Raw genomic sequence first — 12,317 nt, 5'->3', positions numbered from 1 at the left:
TTAAGCTCAGATGGCTTTGACGCAATGTTATCTTATTTCTACGGCCTGATGGCATTATAATTGCCCCTTGTGGGAGGAAAGAAATATTCTATGTATTTATAATACCTGCAATTGGTGAATGAACTTCAACTGGGAAAAAGTCTAATTTAATAGAATGTATTCCTGAGTGTCTAAACCTGTATGTGTATGTTGTTGTGTTCCAGCCGAGGACACCAAGCAAATCCTCCAGCTGGTATCAGCCAACCGAGCCCTGTCTAAAGATCTGGAGGAGGTGAAGGGAACTCTGGGCCAGACGGAGAACAACTTCAGAGCTACGGTGGAAGAGAAGACTGTCTACCACGACCAGCTCAGCAAGACACTCAACAACCTGGGCAACACCATTAAGGAACTTCAGGGAGTCCTCAAGAAGGTAGAATTGATTTATTGGTAGACATGAGTAGGTTTTAAATTGTGATATTCATGGATTTCCATTAGGTCTGGAAGAAAGCACCTTACAATTGCTGGTGGATTGAGTTAGTTGTTAATGGGAGATTTGCATGAAACTTTAAGTTATGTTTAATAATCAGCCCAAACCAACTGTGATAAGAAAGAAATGTACTTGTCGTACAACTGTCAAAGTTTCACTATTGCCCCTTTCAGACAAATGGTAAGTGGCGCCTTGAAAGCGCCTCGGCTACGGCATGTTTTTTTGTCTGAAAAGGTGCACAATGATTTTTTAAATGCCGCCACGAAACCTTCTCTGGAGATAGTTAAGAAGCGCCACTGAACAGGCAATTAACTTGTCTCTAACGGCTGCTTCTATAGCGGGACTAACGTCCATCTCCAGGCAAACAGATCTGTCAATCAAATGACCTTGAGCTGCCTGCGCGCAGCCTGCCTGCACACAGACTCCTCCCTCCTAAAAAAAGTACTTTGAATTTTGTTAAATACAATGGCTTACCAATACATTTAGTCTAAAGAAAACACATCTATCTACCTTGCTATAAAGAAACAGCAGAAAAGCAACACAACAACCCATCAATCAGCAATGTTTATTGTTGTCAGGGAAACAATACCGAGCAGAATTCTACTGGCTGAAAAGGTACAGACACTTCTGATGCGGCACTTAAAAAAAAAAATTGTCTGAAAGCTGAAAGGTTATCAATTGCTGCGTTACTGTAGTGGTGTCCTATGTATGAAAAGGGTATATGTTACATAATGCATTCATAAGTAGTACAGCTATAACGTGACACATACGCCTAAAATACTGTTCATAAAGAGCTCATCAGTTTGCAGAATACCGCCAAACATTGTTCTATTTTTGTATGTTGAAATTAACTGAAGAATTCCTGTCTTGTTTCTCCAGGAGGTTCCCTCAGAAGCCGCAGCTGACCAAAAATCCCAAACAACTAATGGTTCAGACGAATGAAAGAATGAGTTGTGCAATCGGACACACTTCTTACAAATCCTGTACATATGCACTAAAAACCAGTTTCATTTGTGTCTATAGTAGTTGTTTTCTCTCTCATGGCCATACATAGATTGGCATTGTGTGGGTGAATCCCAAAGGGCACCCTATTCCCTATATGGTGCACTACTTTTGAACAGGACACATTGGGCTCTGGTCAAAAGTAGTGCACTATGTAGGGAATAGGGTGGCATTTGGGACATAAGCGTTCACTTAATTAGTTCTAATGTTTTTGAGTGACCTCACTGTTTCCACCTGAAAATAAAATGTTAATTTCATTGGTTTGAAATCAGTTAGTTTGATTCTCGGGTTATTATGATGCGTTCTAATTGTGAAACTATTAATAACTATTTTGTTCAAAATTGTGTTAATTTCATTGAGAAGTGCTTCTTTGCTTACGGTATACATTTTTTTTATTTTTGTAGCTGCCTCAATTGCTCATGATAATTTAAATGTTTTGTTTTAGTCTGCATTGGTTTACTCGTTCATAGCCCTACCCAAATAGTAACACAACATTGATGCCAGTATGTGTGAGTAGTACCTTATATCAGATAATTCTAATTAGCAATAATGGTGTTATTTATGTTCAAGTGAATTCATAAAAAAATATATATTTAAAATAAATAAACAATGATATTTAGAGGGGAGGGATGAGGACCTTGAAGATGTGTTTTTGATGAGTCAACCGAATGACTATAACATGTTCCTCCTCTTCTCCCTGACAGCTGATCAATAAAGTAATTGATCATTTTGTATTTCCTCATCCTACTAATCTATGTAACTGACTAGACTGGCTGCCACTGTTTTGAGACATGGGTTGTATTCATTAGGGATCACTAACAAAGTAACGGATTCTTATTGGACACGTTCAGATAGTACCTCCCCATTTTGACCAGTTTGCTTCCGTTTAGTCCCCAATGAATACGACAGTAGTATTGCATGCATCTCCTTATGAGAAACCTCAGTCTCTTGAGGCCTCTTCCAGTAGCAAGCTTGTTTGATCCCAGTAGTTGTGAGACCATGGTAGTCAGTCAGTCGTGTGGTCTATGTTACATCTATCCAGGGTGGGATTGTTTAGCATTGAGTTTGTTTATTGAAAGTGAAGTAAATGCAAAGCCAAACCATAAGCTGAATGTCTCAACTAACATCAAAGGAACTGGAGCCCTAGGTCTCATCCTGCCTTTTGACCACAGATAGAATGGTTGTGATTCTAGACTAAAACAACATGAGAATACTACTGGAGTTCTGTTGTAGAATTATGGATGTTCTAGAAGTGATGTTTTCTGTTCTGGGGTTGTTGTAGAACTGTGTGAGGAGTTATGATTCTGTCCCTCAATGGTTGGGCACCAGGTGTGGTGGTGTATGTATGCATTTCTGGATGAGAGCCTAACTTGAGACATGAGCCCAAAGCATATAATTTTTCTATTGAAAATGTACTGTATGGCTGTCCTGTGCAGAATTAAAGGAGTCCATTTTAACATTTTGTCTGATTAGCTTTTTTGTCCTGTATTTTAGAGTCGTTTTGTATGTAAAATTAAATGTGTACAGTATATTTTGGTTAACATTGATATTGAAATGCTTATTGCAATGAAAGATATGGAAAATGCTTATTGGAGAGCAATTTATTCAAAATATTCTTGTGTAAAAGTCTGTGTTACTGGAAGTAGAATTTAGAAAGATGTAATAGAATGACAACCATTCTGGTTTAATGGTTTCAACACATCTGACGTCTGTGCATTGTTTTGGTGTGTTCCTCCTGGTGATGTATTGTTGCTAGTCAGTTTTTGTCCCCGGCAGCTTCACACCACTCCCATCACACAAACAATGTTGTAGTGTTAAGAAAATTGGTGGTGGTGGTGGAAAAACTAAACGCTCACTATACTGCAATGCAGTTTTCTGCAAAAGACATGGGTAAACTATGTTTACCCTCCACTGAGTACACACACACGCACATACGGAATGTGATGGGAAGGAAGGTCTTCTTTCCTTCCACATTCCAAAACATAACTCAAAGACAAATGATTGTATGTATCCCTAAAGCTGATAAAACAAAACAATGTCTCTGTGTATTGAATTTGTTCTCGTTCACATTATGTGCCTCTTACTCCCTATGAATGTGGGTGAGTTTGCTTCAGAGAAAATGAACTGGAGGTGACATTAAAGAGGGTACAGATCAAAGGTTGTGGCCAGAAGTCAGCTCACTGGGAAGCTAGTGTGACATTTCTAAACTTCTCTGTCTACCTTTCACAAAGGGTCACCTCAAACTCCTCAGGTACTTTACATTTCAGGGGTCAATGGTTCACTTTCGTCTCATATTTACGCATTCAGAAAACCTTTTCAGATGGTCAATATTTCAAAAAAGTATCTTTGTACTGTAAAAGCTCATTGTATAAGGGATTTTACCCGGTGTTTCCCTATTGGTGGTGTTATATGGGGAGGGGGGGGGGGTTAGTGTTATGACATAGACATACACACTACCATGATGCACTTACACACTCCATCCCCAGGTGGCAGCAGCAACCGGCTCTAGCCGCTGAGCCAGGCCTTTATTGACACACAGGTGGTGATCTTCATTCAGTGTCCCAGCGGGCATAGCCGTGAGGCTGCTGGTTTTGTTTGGTGGCCGTGAGGCTGCTGGTTTTGTTTGGTGGCCGTGAGGCCTTTCGTTGTTTTTCTCTTTATTTTGGGCATGCCGGTGTATTTTATTTATATATAAATATATATTTAAGTTTTGTTACCATCTGAACAAATAATAAACTGTTTGTACTGGCTGACCGAGAGGTCAAGAAGCAGCCAGCCCTGGACCTAAGGTAAGATGGCTGTCTCCTGTAAACATATTTTCAACACATGCTTACATCCCACATTTATGCACACGTCAAATCAGGTTACAGACCATGCAAGTTAACCAACAAACTTTATACATTGTTTGCTAGGCATAAGACTCCTAGACCAAACGAGTGCAGCAAAATCAGCAGGTTAGTAACATAGTTTTGTAACGGTGGGAAGGGATCACTGGTGGTAGGTTGCAGCTGACTCCTTTTGAGTCACAGATCAAGACTGAATCATGGCTAGAAATAGTTGTATTTCTTACATGGTGGGTCACAAGAAGAAAGACCAGTTTGTATGAACTTCTGACTTTACATTTTGTTGACATTTAGTCAACAGCTCTCTATATGTCATTTCCTGAGGAACACTCAGAGGAACTGCAGTATGACTATCCTAAATCCTTAGTTCATTTGTCTGTCTGTGTGTGTTGTGAAATCAGACCCTTGCCAGAGAGATTGATGCAGGTAACCTCACTCCCAGACTGAGACAGGGCCTTTGTGGCGGCCTCCCCTCTCTCCTCTTTAACCCAGTGAATCAAATGGTCTCTCACACACACACACACACACACACACAAATCTAGACAGGGTTGGTGTTTTTAGGGTGGGGTCGGGTTGTGTTTATAAAGGGAGAGTTTTGGAAAGTAACTGATCAAGTTGCAATTCTTTCTCCCTTGAGCTGGTTATGGTGTTATACTGGTTCCATTAATGGTTGGATATAGAACATGCTTTTAAAAAGTTAAACCTCTTACTTGCAGGTGTTGATCGCTGATCTGCTTATCATTACCCTCTCTGTCTCCTCTGTTCAGCTCAGTCTGTGTTCCTATAGATGTGTATAGTAACTATCTATAGGGGTTGATGGCCATCCTCTTGTAGTGTAGCAGTGTAGTTGTATGGTCTGATGGCAGTCCATTGTCCTGTGGCAGTGGGGCCATTCTCTCCTCATTCTCTCATGTGTCTGTCTGGGAGTCAAACACATCCCCTGTCTACCATTACCATCAACACCTCCCCCATCTCAAGAAGAGACACACAATCATTCAACAGTAGTAGGAGTTGTTTCCCTTACTCAACACTTGATCTCTCTTAACTACCAAAGCTTCCCATTTTCTGTGTGTCGAAAGTTCAGTGTCGTGATTATCATGACACAGGCTGTTCCCCCAACTTCCCTCACAGCCTTTAGTGGCCTGATGTGTCTGCTTTTCATAACTCGCCCCAACTTCCTTTCTGTTTGCTTTGGGTTGTTGTCTTGATTTCCTGCAAGTGCCAGTAGTTATGATATGTGGGTTAGGGAAGTAATCTTGCCGAGTCAGAAACTTGTCTTAAATCTACGAGATTAGGAGGAACAAAATTGGTTTGGTGTGCCTCAGAAGATTGCTTTTAAACAGCCCTACCCTGTATAGTTCAATTTCACGCCATATGTACAGTATATATTCACATATAATTTTGAGCATGTTTCCTCTAGTCTAGTGGGAACCAAGGTAACACACTGTTGTGGATTCTCTCTCTCTCACCCTCTTCCTCTGTCCACCTCTCCATCACCCTCTCTCTACTTGAATTTCAACAGAAGTCTGTCCATCGTATTCAGGCAACCTGCCCAGTGCTGTTTGATACTTTAGTTAATTGATACATGAGTGGTCCTATTGATTTTATCCTTCTTGTCCTCTCCTGGGCCTATCCACAGCCTCAGCCTCCTGTGTACACACACACGGGTGTTCAGGCCCGATCTGGGACCCCTGGATTGCTGGTCGGCGGGGTTACAGTGGGAGAAAGTTTCTCAGCTGTTTTTGACAACATTGTCTCTAGGGGTATACAGTGGCTTGAGAAAGCATTCACCCCCCTTGGCATTTTTCCTATTTTGTTGCCTTACAACCTGGAATTAAAATGTATTTTTTGGGGGGGTGTTTGTATCATTTAATTTACACAACATGCCTACCACTTTGAAGATGTAAAATATTTTTTGTGAAACAAACAAGAAATAAGAGAAAAAAACTGAAATTGAGCGTGCATAACTATTAGCTTGTGGAAGGCTACCAAAAATGTTTGACCCAAGTTAAACAGTTTAAAGGCAATGCTACCGAATACTAATTGAGTGTATGTAAACTTCTGACCCACTGGGAATGTGATGAAAGAAATAAAAGCTGAATAAAGCATTCTTTCTACTATTATTCTGACATTTCACATTCTTAAAATAAAGTTGTGATCCTAACTGACTCAATACAGGGACATTTTACTAGGATTAAATGTCAGGAATTGTGAACAACTGAGTTTAAATGTATTTGGCTAAGGTGCATATAAACTTCCGACTTCAACTGTATATACTGAGATCATGTGACACTTAAATAAAGTCCACCTGTGTGCAATCTAACAAATTATGTGAGTTCTGAAGGTAATTGGTTGCACCAGATCGTATTTAGGGGCTTCGTAGCAAAGGGGGTGAATACATAAGCAAGCACCACTTTCCAATTTTTATAATTTTTTTCACTTCACCAATTTGGAATATTATGTGTGTCCATTGCATGAAACCCAAATAAAAATCCATTTAAATTACAGGTTGTAATGCAACAAAATAGGAAAAACACCAAGGGGGATGAGTACTTTTGCAAGACACTGTACCCAACTAACAAACTGTATATACCGGAGTGGCTTTATTTTGTGTGTGCGTGCATCCATCTACTTAACCCATTGTTATAAAACATTGTAATTTACAATATAATTGACTAAAGTAAAACTGTAAAGTTATTGCCCTTTCCAAAACATAAATATAGGCAGTCAGGTAGCAACATGTCTCATCCACAACTCTCTGCATGTTATAATCTCCTTGCAAAAGAATTGAAAGGATATTCAAAAAGTCAAACTCCACACACTAATATCACATTTAATAGCATGTTTCAGATTTCACAGACAATATGCACATAAATCTTAGCATTCATCTACGCTTGGCGTTTACAAAAATGGGTTAAAAGCCTATTTTAGCTTAATTGCCCTCCTGTAAGCTGCCCTGAAGGAAAGCGTGTCACTCAATAGGATAATCATATACAGTTGGAGCCAGCGGTTACCGGTACCAGCCTGCAATTTGAAAAAACAAACATCTCCATTGTGAAATTACATAGTTGTCTTTGTCGTGGTGGTGCATGCGGGTCAACACATCCAGCAAACAACATTTATGAGAACAAAAGCAGAAAAATACACAGCCCTCCACATTTCCGTTCGTACCAGTTGTTACAATGAGTCATTCACAAATGACACACACACCCCCAGTCCAGGAAGTCACAGTGAGGTATTTCCTGCATGCTTCAAGTCACCTTGGTGCAGGGGTCACTAGGAACAGTGGGAGGGTTCTCTTCTTTGCCAGTGTGTGTGCATGCATGTGTCCGGATGTGTGTGTATTTGTCCCTTAATGAACTGCATGTTTGATGTCTGCCACAGCAGTTTATAGGCTTTGGTTTTTCAGTTCAAAGCTCTGGTCATTTAGACCTGGGCTGTAATGTAGTTAAGCTTCTGCATTTGGCCCTATGTTAACTTGGTGACAGGTGATGGAGAACAGATCTGCACAGGGCTGAATCACAACTCATGTTTGTGTAGTTAGCCAATCACTCCAAAGTCTTCATGTTTCAGTCATACTGAGAAGGATGGGAGGGATGTAGATTTGTAAAACATTTCCTATAAGTATACATTGGCAGAAGAACCACATGTGAATGTTACCATATGCACTGTGATTCCACATCATGCCCGGTTATGCTTTGTCACTAATTCAAATAGTCAGCGTATCATTCAAACCCTCTCGACTAGAGTGTAGCACAAGTACACAGAATTCCAGATGGCCACGTGATAACGATGGATGTTGTGAAATCACATTTTATTGTCTACACCACCTGACTCAATGCACTTGTGGTGTGAGCTCCACATTGGTGGTTTCTGTCCGCGTTGGATGGTTTCAGTGCACAGTGGTATTGATGGCGATGAGAGAAAGGAAGCCCACCCATCTCACACAGGTTCGAAGCGCAGCTGTGAACACCTCCCATAAGACTGTGAGCTGTGTGCGTAGGAGTCAGAAGGTGCTATGGACCTTCTTTGTGTGAATGACTGAGCAGATTGCCAGTTGTCAACTCAAACAGTTCTCTGAGAGAATGCCTGGCTACTGCTTCCTGCTCAGTATGGACCTTCCTGAACGTTCCTTTCCCACATACAGTACCAGTCAAAAGTTTGGACACACATACTCATTCAAGGGTTTTTCTTAATTTTTTTAACTATTTTCTACATTGTAGAATAATAGTGAAGAGATCAAAACTATTAAATAACACATGTGGAATCATGTAGTAACCAAAAAAGGTGTTAAACAAATCTAAATATATTTTATATTTGAGATTCTTCAAAGCAGCCACCCTTTGCCTTGATAACAGCTTTGCACACTCATGGAATTCTCTCAACCAGCTTCATGAGGTAGTCATGAAAAAATAAAAAAATAAAGAAAAACCCTGCAATGAGTAGGTGTGTCCAAACTTTTGACAGGTACTGTACGATCATACACACGCACAGCACACACACATCCCTCAACACACATCATGGATCTATGAAAATAAAAATGCACGACTTCTTATTGAGTTTAGGCTGATTTCTCATTGAGATTGATTTGCTCAATGGGCCATATATCCCCATGTATTTTCTTTGATGTGTAAAAACCACCCTGGAAAATCTAAAAGCAGGGAGCACTTTCACATAATGCTCTGAGAGTTAAGTGCTGTTTTGGAAACATTCTCCTCCCATCCACAAGTTATTAAAACAAGACGACCCAATTTAGGATCTGACTTCAGCAATCAAGTTATACGACCGAGCCGGCTCTCAGTACCTTAGTCGGTGGCTGTCTGCACCCTGTGTGTGTGTGTGTCTGCATGCATGTTGATTTATCCACTAAAGCACCCGGGCATTCGCTTGTTTCTGTCTTATAAACATCAATACACACTATTAGGCTTGAACAGGAACCAGGTCCAGGCTGCTTTGATGTTAATAGCAGAGGGAGTGGGCTGGGGGAGTAGCCTGTCAAAATAAAATAGGAATTAGAGAGTGCCTGAGTTGGCAACTTGGCGTTGGGAGACATATCATCTCTCCTCTCAGGCTGATACATCATACAACAACCGAAACACTATGAAATATGGAAAACAATATTCTAATTGAAGAAGCCTGGTGAAAATGTGAAGGCTTAATGAAACAACCTTGGTATGAAGTGAACGTGAAATACTTTTCTATACTATTTGAGGGGCAATTCATGTAAATGTACAGTTGAAGTCGGAAGTTTACACACACTTAGTTTGGAGTCATTAAAACTTGTTTTTCAACCACTCCACAAATTTCTTGTTAACAAACTATAGTTTTGGCAAGTTGGTTAGGACATCTACTTTGTGCATGACAAGTCATTTTTCCAACAATTGTTTACAGACAGATTATTTAACTTCTAATTCACTGTATAACAATTCCAGTGGGTCAGAAGTTTACATACACTAAGTTGACTGTGCCTTTAAACAGCTTGGAAAATTCCAGAACATTATGTCATGGCTTTAGAAGCTTCTGATAGGCTAATTGACATCATTTGAGTCAATTGGAGGTGTACCTGTGGATGTATATCAAGGCCTACCTTCAAACTCAGTGCATCTTTGCTTGACATCATGGGATAATCAAAAGAAATCAGCCAAGACCTCAGGGAAAAAAAATGTCTGGTTCATCCTTGGGAGCAATTTCCAAACACCTGAAGGTACCACGTTCATCTGTACAAACAATAGTACACATGTATAAACACCATGGGACCACGCAGCCGTCATACTGCTCAGGAAGGAGACGCGTTCTGTCTCCTAGAGATTAACGTACTTTGGTGCAAAAAGTGCAAATCAATCCCAGAACAACAGCAAAGACCCTTATGAAGATGCTGGAGGAAACAGGTACAAAATTATCTACAGTAGTGGCCAAAGGTTGAGAATGACACAAATATTAATTTTCAAAGTCTGTTGCCTCAGTTTGTATGATGGCAATTTGCATATACTCCAGAATGTTATGAAGAGTGATTGGATTAATTGCAAAGTTCCTCTTTGCCATGTGAATGAACTGAATCCCCCAAAAACATTTCCACTGCATTTCAGCCCTGCCACAAAAGGACCAGCTGACATCATGTCAGTGATTCTCTCGTTAACACAGGTGTGAGTGTTGACGAGGACAAGGCTGGAGATCACTCTGTCATGCTGATTGAGTTTGAATAACAGACTCGAAGCTTCAAAAGAAGGGTGGTGCTTGGAATCATTGTTCTTCCTCTGTCAACCATGGTTACCTGCAAGGAAACACGTGCAGTCATCATTGCTTTGCACAAAAAGGGCTTCACAGGCAACGATATTGCTGCCAGTAAGATTGCACCTAAATCAACCATTTATCGGATCATTAAGAACTTCAAGGAGAGCGGTTCAATTGTTGTGAAGAAGGCTTCAGGGCGCCCAAGAAAGTCCAGCAAGTGCCAGGACCGTCTCCAAAAGTTGATTCAGCTGCAGGATCGGGACACCAAATCAAATCAAATGTATTTATATAGCCCTTCGTACATCAGCTGATATCTAAAAGTGCCGTACAGAAACCCAGCCTAAAACCCCAAACAGCAAGCAATGCAGGTGTAGAAGCACGGTGGCTAGGAAAAACTCCCTAGAAAGGCCAAAACCTAGGAAGAAACCTAGAGAGGAACCAGGCTATGTGGGGTGGCCAGTCCTCTTCTGGGTGTGCCGGGTGGAGATTATAACAGAACATGGCCAAGATGTTCAAATGTTCATAAATGACCAGCATGGTCAAATAATAATAATAATCATCACAGGCAGAACAGTTGAAACTGGAGCAGCAGCACAGCCAGGTGGACTGGGGACAGCAAGGAGTCATCATGTCAGGTAGTCTCAGGTCATCATAGAGAGAGAGAAAGAAAGAGAGAAAGAGAGAATTAGAGAGAGCATACTTAAATTCACACAGGACACCGGATAGGACAAGAGAAGTACTCCAGATATAACAAACTGACCCTAGCCCCCCAACACATAAACTACTGCAGCATAAATACTGGAGGCTGAGACAAGAGGGGTCAGGAGTCAGGAGTCAGGAGACACCACCAGTACAGAGCTTGCTCAGGAATGGCAGCAGGCAAGTGTGAGTGCATCTGCACGCACAGTGAGGCGAAGACTTTTGGAGGATGGCCTGGTGTCAAGAAGGGCAGCAAAGAAGCCACTTCTCTCCAGGAAAAACATCAGGGACAGACTGATATTCTGCAAAAGGTAAAGGGATTGCTGAGGACTGGGGTAAAGTCATTTTCTCTGATGAATCCCCTTTCCGATTGTTTGGGGCATCCGGAAATAAGCTTGTTCGGAGAAGACAAGGTGAGCGCTGCCATCAGTCCTGTGTCATGCCAACAGTAAAGCATCCTGAGACCATTCATGTGTGGGGTTGCTTCTCAGCCAAGGGAGTGGGCTCACTCACAATTTTGCCTAAGAACCCAGCCATGAATAAAGAATGGTACCGACACATCCTCAGCGAGCAACTTCTCCCAACCATCCAGGAACAGTTTGGTGACGAACATGGCCTTTTCCAGTATGATGGAGCACCTTGCCATAAGGCAAAAGTGATAACTAAGTGGCTTGGGGAACAAAACATCGATATTTTGTGTCCATGGCCAAGAAACTCCCCAGACCTTAATCCCATTGAAAACTTGTGGTCAAACAAAAAACTAGCATTGATTATGCAAGAATGGGCTGCCATCAGTCAGGATGTGGCCCAGGAGTTAATTGAAAGCATGCCAGGGCAGATTGCAGAGGTCTTGAAAAAGAAGGGTCAACAGTGCAAATATTGCCTCTTTGCATCAACTTCATGTAATTGCCAATAAAAGCCTTTGACACATGAAATGCTTGTAATTATACTTAAGTTTTCCATAGTAACATCTGACAAAAATATCTAAAGACACTGAAGCAGCAAACTTTGTGGAAATTAATATTTGTGTCATTCTCAAAACTTGTTCACGACTGTATATCCACAGTAAAACGAGT

At 41.0% G+C, this 12,317-nt stretch overlaps 2 protein-coding genes across 7 annotated transcripts in view; both read left to right on the top strand.

Moving 5' to 3' along the window:
* The window catches only part of ccar1 (cell division cycle and apoptosis regulator 1), a 35,231-nt gene extending 32,306 nt beyond the window's left edge, over positions 1-2,925 (top strand). For all 5 annotated transcript variants that reach the window (XM_035748513.2, XM_052474756.1, XM_052474751.1 and 2 more), the window contains 2 exons: positions 204-409; positions 1,346-2,925. In XM_035748513.2, coding sequence (XP_035604406.1) covers positions 204-409; positions 1,346-1,408 — 269 coding nt within the window. In that variant the 3' untranslated portion in view covers positions 1,409-2,925. The remainder of the gene's footprint in view (positions 1-203; positions 410-1,345) is intronic.
* A 1,108-nt stretch (positions 2,926-4,033) lies between these two features.
* Positions 4,034-12,317, top strand: part of LOC118366113 (storkhead-box protein 1-like) — a 65,182-nt gene continuing 56,898 nt past the window's right edge. The window contains exons 1-2 of one of the 2 annotated variants that reach the window (XM_035748518.2): positions 4,034-4,257; positions 4,381-4,422. The gene's annotated coding sequence lies outside the window, so the exon portion shown is untranslated. The remainder of the gene's footprint in view (positions 4,258-4,380; positions 4,423-12,317) is intronic. The other variant, XM_035748519.2, reaches the window with a different exon arrangement.

The sequence above is a fragment of the Oncorhynchus keta genome, chromosome 2 (assembly GCF_023373465.1).
Source record: "Oncorhynchus keta strain PuntledgeMale-10-30-2019 chromosome 2, Oket_V2, whole genome shotgun sequence".
Taxonomy (NCBI): domain Eukaryota; kingdom Metazoa; phylum Chordata; class Actinopteri; order Salmoniformes; family Salmonidae; genus Oncorhynchus; species Oncorhynchus keta.
Note: the sequence above shows the minus strand (reverse complement) of the source record. Positions and strands in the feature narration are given on the sequence as shown.